General features: G+C 37.2%; 1 protein-coding gene across 2 annotated transcripts in view; it reads right to left on the bottom strand.

The window, feature by feature from the left end:
- LOC118777402 (A-kinase anchor protein 2) overlaps positions 1–20081 on the bottom strand; it is a 120435-nt gene that overhangs the window by 81723 nt on the left and 18631 nt on the right. For both annotated transcript variants that reach the window (XM_036528248.1, XM_036528249.1), the window contains exon 2: positions 13735–13780. In XM_036528248.1, the coding sequence (XP_036384141.1) occupies positions 13735–13780 (46 nt within the window). The remainder of the gene's footprint in view (positions 1–13734; positions 13781–20081) is intronic.

Genomic DNA, 20081 nt, shown 5'->3' with positions numbered 1-20081 from the left:
ACATTACAGCATATAATCCTCACGTCTTATAAAACGCCTGTCCTCCTGCTCCCAGAGCTGGTCAGAAGTCTTGGCAGCAATGACGCTTGTAAACACCATTAGGGGTATAACAGTGTTGAACAAGGAGAAAAACTGATAATGGTCTGCCTTGGGTTCAGTTTGCTTGTATTTATTTCTGCTAATTAGCTTTTGCATCAAGGTTAATAAGGGTCTATCATCCCCCAACAACCATAGAGGCGTGCAGCGCAAGCTTACAGCATGTAATTCCATTTGCAATTATGACCATTTAAATTAATTGTTTGTGAAGCTATTTATGACCTTAAAGGACATGATGGAATATTATAGTTTACTAAAATATTCTGGATCAACAGTTACACTGGCAAATAGGACACATTTATTTAGTAAAGGCACCTTTAATTTACTTTTTTATGCAACCAGTTTCTTCATACAAAGTGGGGCTGATATAGGTGCTTGGTAGACAAATAAAAACCCAACCACAATAAAACCAAATAGTATTTTCAGTGTTCTAGTAATGGCATCTAATTCTACCCATAACACAGAGCAGTACACCTGTTAAGTTAAAACAGCATTCAACATAGTAACATGTTGATATAGGCGATATACTATATGCAATGTCTTCATATACATAGCAGTATCTTGCACAATACATTACTGAATAACCCTCACAGAACAAATAACATGTTGGTATGATTCAAAAAAATTTTAAAACAAAAATGGATTTCAGTTTTGTCACTCTACTCAAAATGCCAATGTCCTCAGCTCTTATAAAACAAATACCCCAATCAGCAATCTTTACAACTCCCTAAAACATTACCCCCCCCCCCCCCCCAAATTCAATAGCAACCATTATTAATGGCTTTGAAGGAATTTAATTTTGTGATATAAGCTTATGGTAATACTCAGAGTTAAGCTGAAAATCAGGGAAAGTCAGGTGAACGACTGCATTACTTTCCTAATAAATCTTTGAAAACAGAATGAAATTCAATGTAAAACTCTGTATGATAACAGATGTTTTTGTATGTTTTTATTTGAGCTCTCTTGAAAACATATTAAGGATGTGGATTGTGACAAGTTAAGTCTAAACACTGTTTTTGCTGCAGCCAAAATTAAAATGGCTGTGAACTGCACTTCAATCATAGATAAAGTCAAACATGGTTTTCATGATCTAACTAGCTTGTTTCTATACTGTAGACCAATCGAAGAGTTGTAAGTACTTTGACAGGATTTATAATAGATGACTAAATCATAAAAAATGCTTTATGGAATGGCACACATTACTCTACGGGCAGTATATTCGGAGGGAATAGTGCTTGCATATCTATTCCTTGCCAAGTACGCTAACACATGCCGGCTTGCGGATTAAAATACACACTAGACTGAGGCCCTCTCTGCCTGTTAGGCACGCAACACACATTCTCCACTACTGGACACATGGGCTATGACTAAAGGCCATGAAATGGATTCCTCGCTGTGATGTGACAGAGAATTTAACCATGGTATTTTGCAGTCATAACACTGTATTTGTTGCAAATAGCTAACAATAAAGGACACAAGTGTAATTAGGGGAGCATGTTACGATACATCAATATCAGTTGTATTAGTTTTGCAATTCAAAAAGTTATAATAAGTAAAACATAAAGTATCCCTATCTGTAATCTCAAATGGAAAACAACTGTTTTGCTCCAGTAGGACCCAATCTCCTCTCCTTTTCACCTTTCCCACATTATGACAAAGAAGCAGAGAATTTGAGTCTCCTTTGAGTAGCATTACCATACAGTGCTACAGAATGTAAGCATTACCATACATTTTTAGTCCTTATACAACTTGAAATCTGTAAGCCCCAGTGGTGTATGTGAAGCTCTCATCATTATGCCATGTTGCTGCTGCTACCCGTGCCACTCTGAATGCCATAGGTCACCGCCTTGGAACGCACTGGCTGGGAGAGGCCCGGGCCTACTGAGCATGCTCAGGTAGCAGGGCCACGGAGACTGCTGGATGGCACCTCAGTCAACTGCAGGCTGTGATCACTGCGACTAATTCTTACTCATCTTCTTCCAAAACCCCACTAACCCATAATATCATTTCCCCGTCCTCCCACGGATACTATATTTTTCCATGTCACTCCTGAATACTGATTCACACGTATTTTTCCCTATGGCTGTACTTTCAGCCCTGGTTCCATATCCAATACTATAATTAATGATTCCCTTAAATCTGCATTATGGTATGACTGGCATTGCACTAAGTCAAATAAATAAATATAGAGATATATGAATCATTAAATAAAAGCCTCGTTCACTTTGTTAATACAACCATCTTCAACCTGTTACTCAATAGCACTATTGAAGCAAAGTATTGTTTCCACTCCAGTAAGCTCAAGGCTACCTTCTGTCTAACAAATTATTAGAAAAATATAGGGGTGGGAGTGTAGCATAGTGTAAAGCATAAATAGATAACATGTAAAAATCGTATCCTATGTAAGTCTCTGGACAAGACCGTCTGCTAAATGACAATAATGTAACGTAACAGTATCAATCAAGATACCGTAATGGAATGCCTGGTATTATCATCCTGGGTGCAATTTTTCAGTCTATGGAACCTGCTGAGATAAAGGGTTTCACAGATCCACTCAGGGAATGATGCAAAGTAAAGACGACCTGACCTGTTGATATTCATAAGATATACAGATAGGGTAAAAATGAGGAAAGGAAAACGCATTGTATGTAATGCAACTTTGAGTGATGTCCATCATATTATTATTATATTGTTTTTTCACAGACTCCAGCCTCAGTCATAACAGTAAAATATTTGTATTGAGGAAATACAGATTATTGTGGCTTGTAATAACAGCATTACATTTAAGAAATGAATATTAAGAGCTGTATGATGACAAAGCAGTTGAACATCTGCTCACAATGCAATTAGGCAACCATTCAGGCCATAATTGCATATTGTATTTTATTTTGCCAGGAATTCAGCTAAATTTTAGTGATTTTTTTTCATCCACAGCCAGGGGATGGAGAGGCAAATTCAGAGATCTCAATTAAAGTGGTATTTTGGATGGGTTGTAACACATTGTGGTTTGTGGTCTGAACTAGTTAGTTAGTGGTTCAGACCACTAGCAATCTCACTAGTAAAGTGGTCCAACCCTGTCTGGCATGCACTTTATCATTTGTAACAATATTTACATATTGGGTCTATTATGATCTCCAATGCACATGGGCCTATGAAATGTATTCAGTGTAGCCTTGCAAACTAACTAGCTACCATTTCAATTATACTGAAAATTACTGTGAACAAACTGACATGTTGCTCAGCCGTTTTAAAAATGATAGTATTAAGATGTGTTACCATAAAATAAATGCCATTTGTGTATGTTGCTTAACTGGGAATTACATTTTCCATATTTTCCGTACTATTAGGTAAATGCATTTCATGTTTCATTTCCACGTTCATACTGTTTCATATTCATTAATATCGTTCAGTTTTATTTAGCCTAAAGTATATAACGTTTTACCAGCTAGGTGACCTATTGAAAATTAGGAATAATGTTAAACTATGCACTTAAGGACAATGAAAAACAAACGAGTAAAATATTCTTAAATGAATAGTAGGCAGTCCACTTAAGCTTGAATATAAAATGTAGTACTGTCACTGATCCAAAGAAATCAACATTCTGACTTTCCACTTCGTAGAAATTCATAATACTGTACATACGAAATCAGTAACATTCTTACAATACTTATTCCACATGAGTTCAACTCAAGAAATACATGTTTACACTTCACTTCACTCAACAGTACAGCAAAAACCTACCTCTGAGGATACATGAAAACACGGCTTTCAGTCATGCATTAAACATTTTCACACTACTGTATATTACTCTAGGATAGTCCCCACCATGACCTGAAAAATCAAAACTGTCTTTGGAAAAATATATGTCTACAAATATGGTGTGAGTATTTCAGATATGTTAAGGTTAACTGTTCTGAATAGTTAGGTTTAAAAGAGCCTCTGTACAGTGGACAAAGCATTCAATAATGTCAGCTGACATGACATACAACAGAGAACAGGTACAAGGTCCATGCATGAATCGCTGTTCTCTGTGCCCAAAGATATCTGAAAGCTTGTGATAAACATTTGCTTTCATGACTTCAATTCTGACTCAGGAAATAAGGAGAAAATAAATGCACAAAATAATGACGTTAAGCAGACATTTAAGACTAAGATTGATATCACACATTCCACTGATCTTATGGTCAATTCAACCTCTGGAGTGATATGATCGCAGGATTACTAAAAATTAACATGTCATAGTCGCAGTGGCATATGTATTTAGAATTAATTATGAGAATTAAATGAACTATTACCCACTAAAGCTGCACTACATTTCACCAGTATAAATACACTGAAAACACGATACATTTCAGAATTATAACACTGAAAACACACTTTGCAGGGACTGTATCAGTGGTTCACAAACTCCTGTTCCACATCACTGAAAAGACATAAGTAACAATCCACATTAAGATACATATTAAAGGTGATTAATTTCTAACAGTGTTACCTCATGAAAACACAATACTAAAATATAACAGAAGGCACAAACTATAGGACCACCAGAAATCTCAATTAACTTCAATGAAGAAGAACTGAGCTGTTTTTCTTGTGCCTGTATAGTTATTCCCTCCAAAGACATCATGTTTAGATGAATAAATACATCAAATGAAAATGCTGCCACTGTCACGCAGTGCATGTCAAAATACTGACTACACATACTGTACTCTTTTATGAGAAAAATATATTTCCAGTCTGTGTTCTGAGGAGTGTGACCCCTGCTTTTATCATTGTGTTTCTTACTGCCATGGGAAAAAAGGATTCAATTCATAATGATGTTAGTGGGTTTCCAGACATGTGCTGTGTCATGAAAGTGAGAACAGCCTGTTCAGTATATGGGTAATATATGGTACTTTTCACACAATTCAAGCAAAGCAAAACAATGAAAAAAGTTAACATGAATATACTACATTCTATATATTACTGTGGGATGCTAAGCATATATCATTTACATAAGTGCAGCTAGAATTTGGGGGCTACCTGGAATCAACCAAGTAGTGATAAACCTCAGAAGATAACATTTAGGCCTTTTGTCACCCATAATGGGTGTGAAGCTTATATTAATGATTCTTTAAAAATGCTTTTTGGTATCCCTTGACTCTTATACCAAAGGTCTTCCAAATGCTGTTGAACTTTTTTCTTTCTAGTCATACAAATGTAGTCCATTTTGAAATAAAGCATTGCAAGACAGATTTATTGAGGTTGCATGATTACAATTTGAACCAAATGTAACAGAATTATTGGTAAAGTTTGTTGCCAAATTATCCATTGAAAATATCTTATAATAATACTTTTCTTGGACATAAAAAAAATGGCAAAAAGTACACTCTTGGTTACCCCTTAATCCTACTGATAGTTAGCAGATTAAGTATGACAACAAAATAATGCAACCATGTCCAAACTGGATTATTACTTGAATTAACACTTTATATAGAAATGTCTGTAGAATATTTAAAAAACATAGAATATTTAAAAAGCCATGTTGCTTAAACTGCAAGAAACTAAACATTAATGTTTAGGTATACAGTCCTTTGACAAGAACTCAATGAAAATTAACGTCTGCAAACTATTATGCACATGTGGCAAACATTTTCTTTCTTATCCTGAATGGCGGACTGAAAACAAAGGAGACAAAGGAGACTCAGCATTCATGGGAAATGTAGCATTCTCCTTGGACCCATACACAACTGTTTACTCTACAGTTCAGCACTGGATCTTTTTCCAACAAGGGTCAAAGAACATGGGCAATGTTTAAAAATACTGTGGACACAAACTCGCTCATACATTCCATGCATGCACACTCTCTGAGAGGCAGTTTAAATTAGACCCATAAAAATCATCTTAGGCCTAACAGTAAATACATTTCATGTGTTAAAATCAGGCAAATGTACAATGCTGTGCCAAAATAATACTGTATAAATATTAACAACTGAGCTGGTGCCTTGTTTGTGTAATACCAGTTTCAGTATGTTTCCTTGTTAGGACAAGAAACCGGAAACGTGGACATATTTATTACCATCTTGTGTTAGTTTGATACAACAATTCTCCATTAAACTAGGTCCACTTAACTTTAATAACTGTCATTCTTCTACCAAATGTAACATGAAAGAAATACCACTGGGATGAAACTTTCAGAACAATAATAAATTAATAATTCAAGGAAAAGAATTTAAATGGATGGACCAGTTATTTGTTAATCATCCTTAACAAGATTTTTAACTTGGGAGTTTGCTTGGTATGGCCATATAAACATATTCCCTTGGGATTATTTTGAAATAATTCCAGATTACCTACCATTTACTAAAGAACCCATTCTATCCAATTATGTATACACATTAAACAGTAACTAATGCAATCCTCCAATTTTTTTAAGGAACACCTCTAGTGCATATATTCTTCTCGAGGAAGTCCCTTGTGAAAATTGTTGAAAAGTGAAATGGAAGGTTATGTTTTTCTGTCTTTTGATGTTGAGCTTTAATTGTAGAATATTCATTCTACAATTAAGAAATTAGTTACTACTGATTATTACTGAATCATTTGTGCCATTCTTAAAAGGTAGCATCATTGTGGGAAACATGCCACAGTGGGAATAAGTGTTGTCAATAGGGTGTAACAACCTGAATCTATTAACGCCAGTTTCCAGTCACCAGGTATGCAGCGCCACAAGACTGTATTGCTGACCGCGTTAACCACTGAGCTTTAATCACCTGTAACAGCTTTAAGTACCGCAGGCTTGTATTAGCTATGCTTAAATCCTGATCCCTTGTATAACTACTAGCTTTTGATACAAGGAGGGGGAAGGGTCAGAGTTCAGAGAGCCCAGGTGTATCTTCAATAAATGGTTTTTGAGTCAGTGCTGGCAAATGGACAGTGATTGTGGGGGGCTCAATCCACCATTTAGGGACAAGCGTTGAAACGAGACATAAACAAGATCAGCAACTCTTCCACAAAGGGACTCCCAGGGACTTCCAACAAGCAACATAATGATTCCCCTTCGTTATGTACTTCAAGGGGACAATTTACCAACATGTGCTCATCTGCATGTTGCACCTTGAATCACATTTGCAAGTAATTTCACATTTGGAGGGTATTTACTAAGAGTGCTCACGTAAAACACCCCCCCCCCAACCCCCATCCCCACACTAGCCTTCAGTTAGACACTTCCCACATTAAATTATTGCCTCTTTCAACTCACAACAAGTATCGCTGGTGAGCAAGGAAACACATATCAAAGGAAAGATAAATTCCGTGCAATAGAGCTGGAACTATTAATAGCTGAAGCAAAGTGTCTAAGACATGTGAGCATCTTATGAATGTAGCTGTAACTGGAAACATACGAAAAAAGCAGAGGCGTTTGAATCATTTTGAATTTTTGTGGACTCTGAAACTCCCTTAATTGGAGTTACCTGTCGGCTCCCAGCCTGACAACATCAGATGTGAATTTGGCATTTATTTTACAGGGCTCACACACTTGGCATTAATGATTGTAGGCTTTCTTACTACATTAGTTTTGAACAAACTAAGGTTATGTCTAAAACCAAAGACTGTGAAAGTGCTTCTGTTTCTTAATAAAAATAGCAATGCTTAAGCTTGTCTTTGAAGTGAGCATTGGATTCTGTTAAACATAGCTTGTTTGATTATGTCTCATTTTCACCATTATTTTTTTCCATAAACACAGAAAAAGCCTGCAACTGATTTGGGTGCATGAATTGTTTGATTAGTATTATAAATGATTTAATTAGTGTGTTACTATCAATTATTCATTATTCATGTATGCATTTACTTATTCATAATGGACTTCAGCATATTCATCTAAGATGTGGCATTTGTTCATAGGAGTGTAGCACTGTACAAGTGCCTGGACTAGGACTTCCTGAGTGTGAGATGAATGCATTCCTCAGATACACTTGCATGCAGTGCGCTATAGCAATCACTGGAGGATATGTGCTACTCCTGAGCCCTTTGCAGGTTATTTGGTTATTTTTTATTATTTGCATACAGTAAGATAACAAAACTGTTTAGATTCTTCCTGTCACAGTCTTCCTGTCACTGATTCAGGCATTCACATGTGAAAAGCATTATGGATACCAGCTACTCATCCAAAGACCTAGTCCAGGTGGTTGTACACTGCTGTCCAGATGAATGCAACTTCCTGTTGGCCAGCTTCCCTTTATATGCCACCAGACCACTTCACCTCATTCAGAACGCTTCTGCTCAACTGGCTTTCAACCACACCCCCCCCCCCCCCCCCCTCCTAAAATTTTTCCATGATGCCTAGTTCACATCAAATTCAAAACATTAGAGCTAGCCTACCAGGCAATCAAGGGCATGGCTCCTTCCTAGGTTCAATCCATCATCTGACTGTTCACCCTGCAAAAGCGCTCTGCTTAGCAACCACTGTTCATCTGGCAGTTCCTTCAGGGGCATTCAACCTAAACTCACCTCCTTTCCTCACCTAATGCTGATGTTATAGAATGCTGTTAGACTGTACACTTTAGAGTATGCTGTTGGTATGCTGCTTTTAAAGGTTCAATCTACAGTAAAAGAGTTACTGTTGCATGGTTATATTCAAGTACTCTGTTACTTGCTTGTTCTTGTTACTCTGGTAGTATTCATTTAATATATCTGGACATGACACCACACTTTCCTCCTAATAAATAAAATACAATAAATAATAATACAGAAACAGACTCAGGAGCGATACTGCCACAGAATGTTCATTTGTAGAACACTGCTCTTTCCCTGTTAAATCCAGAGATCCAAAGAGTTCTTAGGAAGTTGTTGAGTTGGTGGAGTTCAGCCAAAAAAACAGCTTTGTGGTTTTTTTGTACAAAGTAATACCACGGCATTCTAAAAATCATGACGTTATAGCTTGAAAGCTAAGCTGACCAGGTCTTCTGATATCAAGTTCGACTGAATGATATCTATCTGGAGAATTGTATATTTACTGAGGCAATTCAGTAAACTCAGTCCTTTGGGCAAAATGTGTCTACTTTCCTGAAATGTACAATGGCAGTAACCCGCTCAAGACCCATCCTGCAGGTATCCAGGTAAAAATGAAACTATGCTAAACAGCTACATTCATACTCCAGGTATTATATGTTTGAATCGGCTGTTTGCTACTAGACATAAAGGACTACAGAAATCAATCATGAGGAAATACTTTTGCTACCTTTGTGGATAAGCATGTTTCAATTATGTGTTCTTGTGTCAGATTTTAATATTTTAAGAATTCTCAATTACTGTTTTATTCCTTGTATAATAAATGTAATTGAGATATGAAAATTGTGTATTTTCTGTATGAGCATATTTCCATATTTTATGGTTTTCATTTTGGAATGCTTAAACTCTTTCACAGAAATCTTAAAATGTATTTCAATAGTACTACATTGGTAGTTACCCTCCAACACTACCCTCTATCATGTTTCATAAATTAACACACTATGTGCATGTCAGTAAACTGAACGATATGCTATATTTGATAAGAACATCATCAGACTACTGAAGTACATAAATATACCACTTAAATAGCTCCACTGGTTCAGAGCTATTGTTGGGTCAGAATTTATTCCAGTGTCAGTCATCCCATCTGCTTACAAATAAAAACGCTTTGATATGAATATGAGCTGTTACTAGTTCCTTGCTGATCCTATATAGTTTCTTCAGATATCTTAAAAGCCAAAAGTGTGTGCTACAATGATATTTGATTCTGAAGGACAGTTCTTACTATGTAACACTAATGTAATTCTATTGATACTGTTACATTACATACACAGACAATGCGTTGAGTGGTATCCTGTTAATCCATTTTGTTTTTATGTGTAAAACTCACTTAACACGTACTCCATTTATTTTATTTATATTTATTTTTGTTGAGAAAATTAATTGATTGATTCTATCATTCATTTAATTGCTACCTTTTTAAATCTTGTTTTCTTGTAATTACTACTGTACCAATCTCTTCAGCCTGAGATAGTCATCCCTAATAGCATCATGTTTGCAATATTTTGTCAAATCAAAACCTATTGTAATAACAGTTTCTACAAAAGTATTAGATATTTTGTCCATAGTATTGCTGTAGAATAGTACAGTTCAGCAGAATAGAGGAGACTAAAAAAAGAAAAGCTAACCTGCATCAAAAAGAACTGCACTGATTACTTCAACAGTAATTAGACAAATCAAAATATGTCTACAGAGACAGACAGCCAACTTCCATTTAACTCTTATGTAACTGTTACACTGTCACTAGAGGGGACACCTGACACTCCTTGCCAAGATCCCGCCCTCTGGCCCCACCCCTAAAATGGGCCAAGCCCCAGCAGAGAAAACCAAGACAGCTGTTGCTAAAATTAGAAACCCCATAAATGCTAGCGCCCTGGACTAGGACAAATGGATGGGTGGGTTGGGGTGGGGAGTGGGGGGTTGAATGGGAAGATGGGAGCCGAGACCAGTGACCAGTGTCAGAACCTCCAGGGTTCCAAGAGCAGGTGAGCAGCTGGGGACACTTTTGATTTGATCTACAATGTTGTTCCATTCATTGGATGAAGTGAACAGACAGGCAGATCTTGGCTGATCATACAGGATAAAGACCAAGTACCAATACACATCCCAGCAAGGGAGCCGAGGAAATCAATAGAATAATATTCTCGTTTGTGTAACATGCATCTTTTGGTCGCATCTTTGTTCATTATGTGGGCAATAAATACACAGCAATGAAGCTACATATGGACTGTAGCACTACAAGTTGTGTAACCATGTAACAGGTTAAGTGCACACTCGTAAGTATTAGACATAAAGGTTTAAGGTAAGGGTACGGGCTAGGGTATGGGCTTGGGGAAGGGGTTGGTGTAGTCTGATGAGACAAGACATCACTATGTAAAACATAGTTAACCCTCCAACACTGCATAAAAACATACAGATTTGTATTGTATTGCTGTACAACTGAGTAAGTATAATGCCTATGTAGTACAAACTGGGACCCAGCTTTTTATGACATGCATTACCACTCTGTATCCACTTTGTTACTGCTGTTACTTTCACTGAAAGTCCTTTTGAGTCCTTCATTCAGTTTCACCAGTACTCAAGGTATTACAATGTATTAACTGAAAGTAGATTTTCTGTGAAAACATGTAACTTCTTCAATAGAGAAAAACGTATTGAATGTAAATGGGAAATCCCACAGCTAATAGCAACAGCAGTGATACTGTGCAGGCCCTCTTCTTGTTTACTAGAACGGCATACTGATTGCTTCCGTGCCAAGATGAGTATTAATAAACCTTTTAAACATAACCTTCTACCAAAGTGCTAATGGCTGCAGCAGTCGTTGTTACTTATAATAATTTATAAACAGACTAGTATTTGCATGGCATTTATTAAACTCACATGGTACACTGCATTATTCAAAGACTGTCCACTATTTACTTAAAACATAAAATTCATTTTTGTTTGAATTGTGCTTATGGGTTTCAGGGCAAATCATCCTTTATAATGTAATCAATGTGAACAACAACCTTCCCAAAAAATACAGCCTTTTGGTAATCTTAAAAGGCCTGACCACTTGTGGACTCGTTGGTCAGCTTCAAGAAAGCCACGGGTTTTACTTTTCTGCAAAGCCTGGGAACTCAGCACAGTGAAGTTTAAGTATATGGTTGGAATAAAACAGATGTTGGATGGGGAGCAATAGACACAACAGACGCTCCACTTACAGGCCTGTAAGGAAGCAAGGGGAAAGGAATTCAAAATCAAACATCCTGTCTGGGTGATCATCCCGCTATAAATCCAAAAGCAGAATGTCGCATGACCATTTTATGGCCAGAATTACGAATACGGCATGGTTCACATGCCCTTTCTGCAAAGGGGTGACTACAGCACACTGTTAACAGAGGTTTTTACACATGGTTGACACCTCTGAATGTGAGAATGTTAGGGGTGCCCCCTAAACATCTTTTCTTGTGCAGAAATCTTCAACTGCAAATTGGGGTGAAAAATTGGAGGTGTTCAGACACTGGTGGCTGAGTTCAGCTGCAGTGGTATGGACACTGTCACCTTCTTGCTCTTTGACAAACAGCGTAAACATCCATGGCCACAACAAAATAAAACAAACTGAAGTGAGGACAAGTCAACACCTAGCGAGACTCCAACTCAGATTCCACAGAAAATTTAACTTGGCTCAAAATATCTGCTCCCTTCTGTACAGAAGAAAAAGGGAATTCACACCAACTTCTCTCAGGCTTTTTCCTTACATATGCTGATACAACTGTAATCATAGCACTTTTAACAGACACGGCTCCCTCTGTTTTATGTTTGCTGACTGCAGACACTATTTGATGCTGATGTTTAGAGAAGTATGACATATGCTTAAACTTTGAAGAAGCACTGTTAATAAGTCACAAAAACATAACAACACAACAAAAATGTGAAATACTTCAAGTACAAACTTCATACTCTTTCACATCCATTGTCTCAAGAAAAACAATATGCTCTCTATCTTACATACTCAAAATCTAATATTTGTTAACTGCTTATTAAATACATGTATGAGCAAACTAATCGTATGTGTTATGTATTGCCAAACTGGTAATGACATAGTCAGCCATTACTGAGTGTTAAATTGACATGATATGCATTTGTTCCTGGTAGAATGACGTAAAACACTGCTACTCTTCATGCCAAAAACTGTAATGTGCTGATGTGCAGTCTCCCTCTCCTTTTAAAAAGAGCTCAAAGCAGAAAGTATTGAGTATTGACCCCCGCATCTGTCAGCACCACATAAACTGCTCTATGCTTCACAGTAAACCCTTAAAGTCATGCCACATCAGTAGGCTACATTCAGTCCAGTTCATTTATACAGCTAATGACATTCCTCTCTTCAACAGTAGCAGTCTGGCAGACACCTCTGAACTTCAATTATGTTTGAGTGTTAGACCATTAAGGGAGGCATTCTGATCTTACACTTAACCTTTAACATTAAACTTTTCATCTTAAAGTCGTTACTCTCTCCAGGAGCCACACTTCACTTCTAAAATGGCAGTGGAGTATGCAGAACTTTTTTGTGATCTGGGAAACAAACAAACAAAAAAAAGCAACTCTTACTTTAACAAAAAGTTTGTCAAATGTCAGTTTATTCCATGTCAACAGTCACTGGCCCGTGAACCTTTATTTGAGTCAAATATACCTTGGAATTGCAGGGATGCACTGATGTAGCCAAAATAGTTTTTCCATCTGTTGCTCCACAGTTATGTGCGCACTGTTGCTCCTGCAGATGCCAAATTTAGCTCCACTCACAACTGTTACTCTCTAGCTTTCCCATTTTGTTCTGTTTTTAGAGAACTATGCTTGTGTTTATAAAGACTAACATTTTTGTACTTTCTCACCCATGTTGAGATAGAAAGAGATTGCACTTTTTGCATCTGTTTTCCTTCACCCCAACGCTTTCCACAAACTTCAGTCACTAAAATGAAACCACAGAGAGCACCACACACTGTCCTAAAATGAAAGTCAATCCTAGTCACATTCAGCAAGAGCATCACGGAATAGTCTCTGCCAAAAAAAGAGAAGCAGGCAAAGAAAGACAAAGAAAACGACCCATGGACTTACTGCAAGAGCTTGGAGCCTCTCTTTATGAAGTTCGGCTTCGGCCATCCTGGAAAGACAAGGGTAGATGCGTTAAGTGACAGCAGGGAGAGAAGGCGTAGCTGCCCCGGTGCGTCTGGATGAGCTGTAGGTGAGTGAGCCAGCAGGAGAATGAGGACCCGCGCGGCGGAATGCTGGTCCTGTGCGATAATCCAGCCAGTGTGAGGCACCGCGTGCTGAGGGAAGGATTTTCTCATTCACTGGCCCTCTGCCTGCCTCTCTGCCTACGAGGCTGCCGCTCGAATTCTCTCTCTCTCTCTCTGTCTCTCTCTCTCCCTCTCACTCACTCTCTCCCGCCCGCACTAGCCCTCCCTTCCTCTGTCCCTGCCTCCCTCCCTACCTCCCTCCCTCTGTCTCAGTCACTGGCCATGTATGTGCAGGGAGAAGCAGCTGAGTCGAGGGATAGCTGGCGAGGCTGTCATTTTTCTCCCTGATGGCTGGAAACCCTGGGTGCATGGGCTCACGGAAGGAGAGCAAGGCCGGGATCTGCAAGCAGACGAATAAGAGCCTAGCACTTCTGGGGTGGCTGGGCTGAATTTGAATGCACACAGAGGAGGGAAGGAAGGAGAACGCCATCCGAAGCACCTGGTTGTGATTCCCATGTGTGGCTACCATTAACAAAAAAAGAAACAGGGATGTGCTTCTCACATAGGAGGTGAATAGCGAATATACTATTGTGTTTTAATACAAAACCTACATTAATCTATCTTTCCTTATCATGGATGCTTAATATTCATAAATATTGTGTAATATTCCTTGCTAAAAACATTGAGAGTGTTTAAAAATGTTATTCTTCTGTCAAATGAGAATTAAGCATTGTAACTTATGGAATGAAATGTTTACATTAGTTTTTCCTTAAGAAAATTATCCTAGTCATATCTAGTAAACATATCTAGTATTTTACTTTCAAGAGTAGGGGTTAAAAGAACTGAATGCTAAAGGTATCGATACTCATGTTATGTACACAGAACAAAATCAGAGCCCTCATAACCTCACCCTTATTACTTGAAGAATGCATTAATGTTATTTCCATTTAATGCCTATGTATGTATCACACAATGCATCAATACTTTCAACGCCAAGGAGGAATGTCCTTGAACACAATGTCACAGTCTGGCCTGCATACAGAATGTCAGCAGAAAAATGTTCACCGGCACTTGCTGCATCTACACACAGACTTTCTTAACCTAAGACCACAACTTCAGCAGCCTGAGCCAGACACCTTGAATTCCTTTTTTTCATGAACCGGCCAGGGAGGATGGGGGTGGAGAAGGAGGAGGAGGAGGGCGTGAGTCTTGCTGCCCCTCTGTTCTCCACTCTCATGTGCCTGGATTCAAAAACTCCTTATATGGTGAAAAGGCTGCATGAACTGCGAATCAGACTAGAATGCTCCGTGCAGAAAAGGCTCAAGGGAATGCATAAAAATGCATTGGATAAGTTTATAACATAACATTAAGGCAGCGATACACATACAATATGAGTATTGTGCACCGCTGCTATATTTAAGAAAGAGGGTGGGGGGAGAACACAGGGAATGTATTGTTTACTCTGAGACCCTATACCATTTCCCTCCTTAAAACTGAAATATACTGAAGTGCACAAGACTGAGTGTCAGAATTTAATATCTAAGGACACCATGCAATATTTTGCTAAAAGATAACATCACTATAATTTCAGCAAATGTTTGAGAAAACAACACTGGAGAAAGCACCTATATCCAAATAAGGGTTACATCACACCTAATTCTAGTCAAAGGTCAGGAAGATAGGGTACACATATGGACATTGTGGCTGCATTTTTCTGATATTTAAAAAATATTATGATGATGCAGCAAAACCAGATATAATCCAAAACAAAAGTTGAGTAAAAAGAAGACACTATACCATTGTCCTATGAGAGTTTCACGTTTGTTACAAGTTTTTGGGGAAACTAGACCCTTTCCCATTGCCATTTGTAATGTTCCATTTCACCTCTCAACAATAAAACATCAAATCAAACTTTTCAGAATTTACCAGAACTGGTCAAGAAATGCCACCATACATCCCAGACCCATAGTTCCCTCTTCACTCACCCCTTATAAAAAGAATTATATCTTGGTGATTGAAACCTTTCTAAAATATAGCTCTGATTTCATAATTTTCTGGAACAATGTAAACAAACCCCCAACCCCAGGAAAAAAAAAAAAACATACAATGATAAAAAACAGAGAACATTACTAACTTTTTGTAATAAAAATTTCAAAATCGTATTACCTATAATCACACTTCTGAAATCAACACCATCTACAACATAAACCATCTAAATGTAAATTCTCCCCAATCTGGCAAAATCTAGATTTCACAGATCCCTAGATTTCCCTGATCCCTTTCTGATTCCTCCCTAGAAACAAGACAGAATTGTCTATTTATCGCACTTATTTACTAACAACCAATTTTTAAAATTTGAAAATCTACAATTTTCTACTACTACTACTATTTTCTAATCTACTATTTTCTATGAACAATTTCTATAAAAAGGTAAACAATCATTTCACTCAAGAGCCCTCACCAGTCATCCAAGAATCAAAAGTAAGAAATCTATCTAAAACATACAGGTTAATATCCATTCATAATAACAACCCAGCAATCCATATTGAGAAAACTCAACATCACATCTGACTCTTCATATAATGCATATTTCAAATCACAATTTATATTTGATGGGTTTCTCAGATTCTGATTTATATACATAATTCTACAGACCTTTTCATAGACAACCACCTCCACCTTGCCATTTCAGAATGTCCACCAGTGTAACAATTCTGGAATGAGGTTTTCAATCAAAAAATGAGATTCTTCACTTCATCACCCCTCCCTCTGTCACTGCACTTGTTAACAGATCTCATAACATTCACAACATCTAACTACACTTCTTCAAGCTCCAAATTTATTCTCTTTTGCAGCAGCCTAGAAAATAACCTTTCTCAAATGGAGAGATGGACAAAGCCTACGCTTACCCAACTGGATAAACCTCGTGTTAATCAGATCCCTTGAAAAACTCAAAGCCTCCACACACATCTGCTCCAATACACAAAACAAGACGTGGATCCCATTTATATGTATTCATATGTACATGTGAGATAAGTAATGCCTCTCTGATTTCCTCATAAGTTTATCGTCACTACCCTGATATCCTGTCATTCCAACCACAAATATGAAACAGACTTTTATCATCAGATCGATATTGGTTGTTTTGGTTTTTTAGTTTGTGTATGCTTGATTTTTGTACTACTTTAAAATCTGCAAGCGTTCAGTGCCTGTCTGCCCAGTTTGATGGCCAAAACTCTGCATCATATGCATCATATGATACATATGCATCACATTTCCTTCTGATATATATTTCTCTGAAACATCACTCTGTTGTATAATTGCAAAGCAAAATATCATAACCGCACAATTTCTCAACAGACAGGATTAAGCTTGTCCGTATTTCCTTGGTGTGTTTTATGATACAGCATTAAATCCCTTCAACATAAAAAATATACAGTCCCCATCATTCCACTGATGTTTAATATTTACCCTTATAGGGACCTCTCAGTGTGTCCAGTAAACCCTGTGAACAATAAACCTTCAGAATCAAACAGAAGTGGGATTATGTATTTTGATCTTTGAAAAAATATACAATACAGTCCATTATAGACAAACTAAAGTCAAAGTGAAATATAAACAGAGAGAAACTGCAAGCTTATTGTGTGTTCATATGGAAAAAATGATGGCAAAAATGAATCACTAGCAAACAAGACTAGTTAACAATATCCAGAGTTACCTTCAAAGACAAGCTTAAGTGCTACTATTTCTGTTCAGGAATGGCAGTGCATCCACATTCTTTGGTTTTACGCTTGCCTACCCAAACACCATTCTGCTTGGGACAGATGTCATTGGAATGTCTAGAACTTTTCTGGCAAGTGAATGAAACGTGCAAAATGCCTTGAACTGAGTTTCCAGCATATGATTAGATCCTCTTGCTTAGCAAGGTAACTGTCGACTGCATGGTAATTTCACATGAAATTCAATCAGCATGGGAGCTAACAGCTGTGTCCAGGGCAGGGGTAATTCAAAGGCCTTGTCCTGTACTATTTTTCCACATGACTCAATTCAGCAAGAGAATTAGCACCAAAAACCTTAAACACATTTACTAAAAATTTGTATGACGCCCTCAGTAAACCAAATCATTTGTATTTTGTGTTTCATCTTACACCAGCTCATTCAATTTTTTCTGTCTTTTAACATTACATGATATTTTCTGTGTTTGAAATCATAAGTCATGACATCAAACTGTATCTAAGCTATTTATCTCTCCAAACATTTCATTGAAGCTGGTGGTTCCCACTTTTAGGTTTTAACCACAAAGAAGCATATTGGATACATGTATTATTCTGGTTAAGGTCAGAGATTTCTAAGACTGCAAACTTTTACCTCCACAAGTTGGGAAATGGCTAAAATCACAAAAGACTGAATAAACCACTCTCCAGTGCAGTGTTCATTATTAACAAATGTAAAGCTGCTGGTACAGTGGCGACATGCGCAGACACAGCACCAAAATGTATCTTACTACCATGGCTGGTAAACAACTGTATCTCCTAAGACAACAGTTGCAGATCTCCAAAACAGTCTGGCATCTTCAGGATACAAAGTAACATTCAAAGTCACTTGCGTGAATGTAGCATTCTTGGCTCTTCTGTATGAAAAACAGTTTCCTTTAATTTGGCAAACTACATCCAAATAGCAATTTTAAGCACGTCTCCTCATTTTTGGTGTAAAAATTGTGAAGCTTCAGTTGAGAAAAACCCACGGCCACTCTGATGCATTGCAGGGGGTTATGTTTTGAGGTTGTTTTGAACCTTTAGTCCTGGAACCCTTGTTAAAATAGAAGGAGCCATAACTTCAATGCATGTCAGGACATTTAGTTGTCTCTGCCAAGAAGCTCAAAGTTGGCCAAAAATGGACATTCAAGCATGACAATGATCCAAGGCACTTATACAAAGAGTCGGCTAACTGAGCACAAAATAAATGTGTGTCCTGTGCACTTGGCTGAAGACCAAGCGCATAAGACAAACCTGTAAAACATGAAAGTAGTAGGTTTTTTAGCATAACAGTGGCACTGGGTAACCAAAGTTTGCCTTTCTTCAGGTGCCTTTATGGGTGTTAAAGAAACTAACACTAACTATTCTTCCAAATGACTTGTTTTGTATATTCATGGGATTTCATAGACCATCCATTGTGATAGGAATGTCATTTGCACAGTAGAAAAGTTTAACAATTACATTAATTGAGAACATAGGGTACTTTATATCACAGCCCAGTTACTATGAAGGTGAACAGAAAATAAACAAGTTATTAAATGATAATATCCATATAAAAGGTGTCACTAATGTATGGTGTCACTATGTCATCTTAAATAAAACAGTAATTGTCAAGACAAATTTCCAGTATTGAGTATGTAAACCACTGCACAATCATTAATGACCTAATTGTAGTTTTTTTTTTTAATTAGTAAGTTAACTATAAGTACGGGATTGTTTCATGGAATTTAATTTTATGGAAATAATCGTAACTACCTGATAATACAGAGTCAACAACATTATGTTTTGGTATAGTTACATTGTATTTTGTGGAAGTAATAAGTAATTATTGCTAACAGAAATACTGTTATTATTTAGGTACATATTAGTTGCTTAGGCCTACTTGCTGAATTAAGGGTGATTATGTGGTAAGAATGCAGAACAAGTTAAAAAATGACCACTAACAGTAATGCTCTTACAATATAGTTACTCATTACGGACATTACACCACCAATTCTAACCATGTAGTTTTGTGGTAAATACAGTATATTAGTTCAAATTGTTAACAAGTACTACTGCAGTAACTACCAGGTAAACAGAGTACCATAAATTAAACTACTGTTTCTATTTACCATGCCTTTATTTTTTGATGCATTTTGCACTAAAATGTTCCAAGAAAAATTCATTGTCTTCTTTAATACTTTAATAATCATGATTTTTCTTGTTTCATGTTTTATGATGCAATCTGGATAGTGAATCTGCATGTAACTGGCCTCCTTTCTGATAATGAGTAGATGCTGACTGGGTTCTGAAATAATGGAAAAAGGTGATATGCGTAATATGTTAGTTCACGACAGTGATCATAAAATTTTTTTTGGGTGATGAGCCACACTGGTGAAAAATGTTTCAGTCACACATATTGTTAATGATTTCATTTTCAATTCAGTACATTTCTGCTGTCTGACTGCTGCATGCTATCAATAGTGCACTA

Source organism: Megalops cyprinoides, chromosome 5 (genome assembly GCF_013368585.1).
Source record: "Megalops cyprinoides isolate fMegCyp1 chromosome 5, fMegCyp1.pri, whole genome shotgun sequence".
Lineage (NCBI taxonomy): Eukaryota > Metazoa > Chordata > Actinopteri > Elopiformes > Megalopidae > Megalops > Megalops cyprinoides.
The sequence above is the reverse complement of the archived record's forward strand: the minus strand, read 5'-3'. Positions and strand labels throughout refer to the sequence as shown.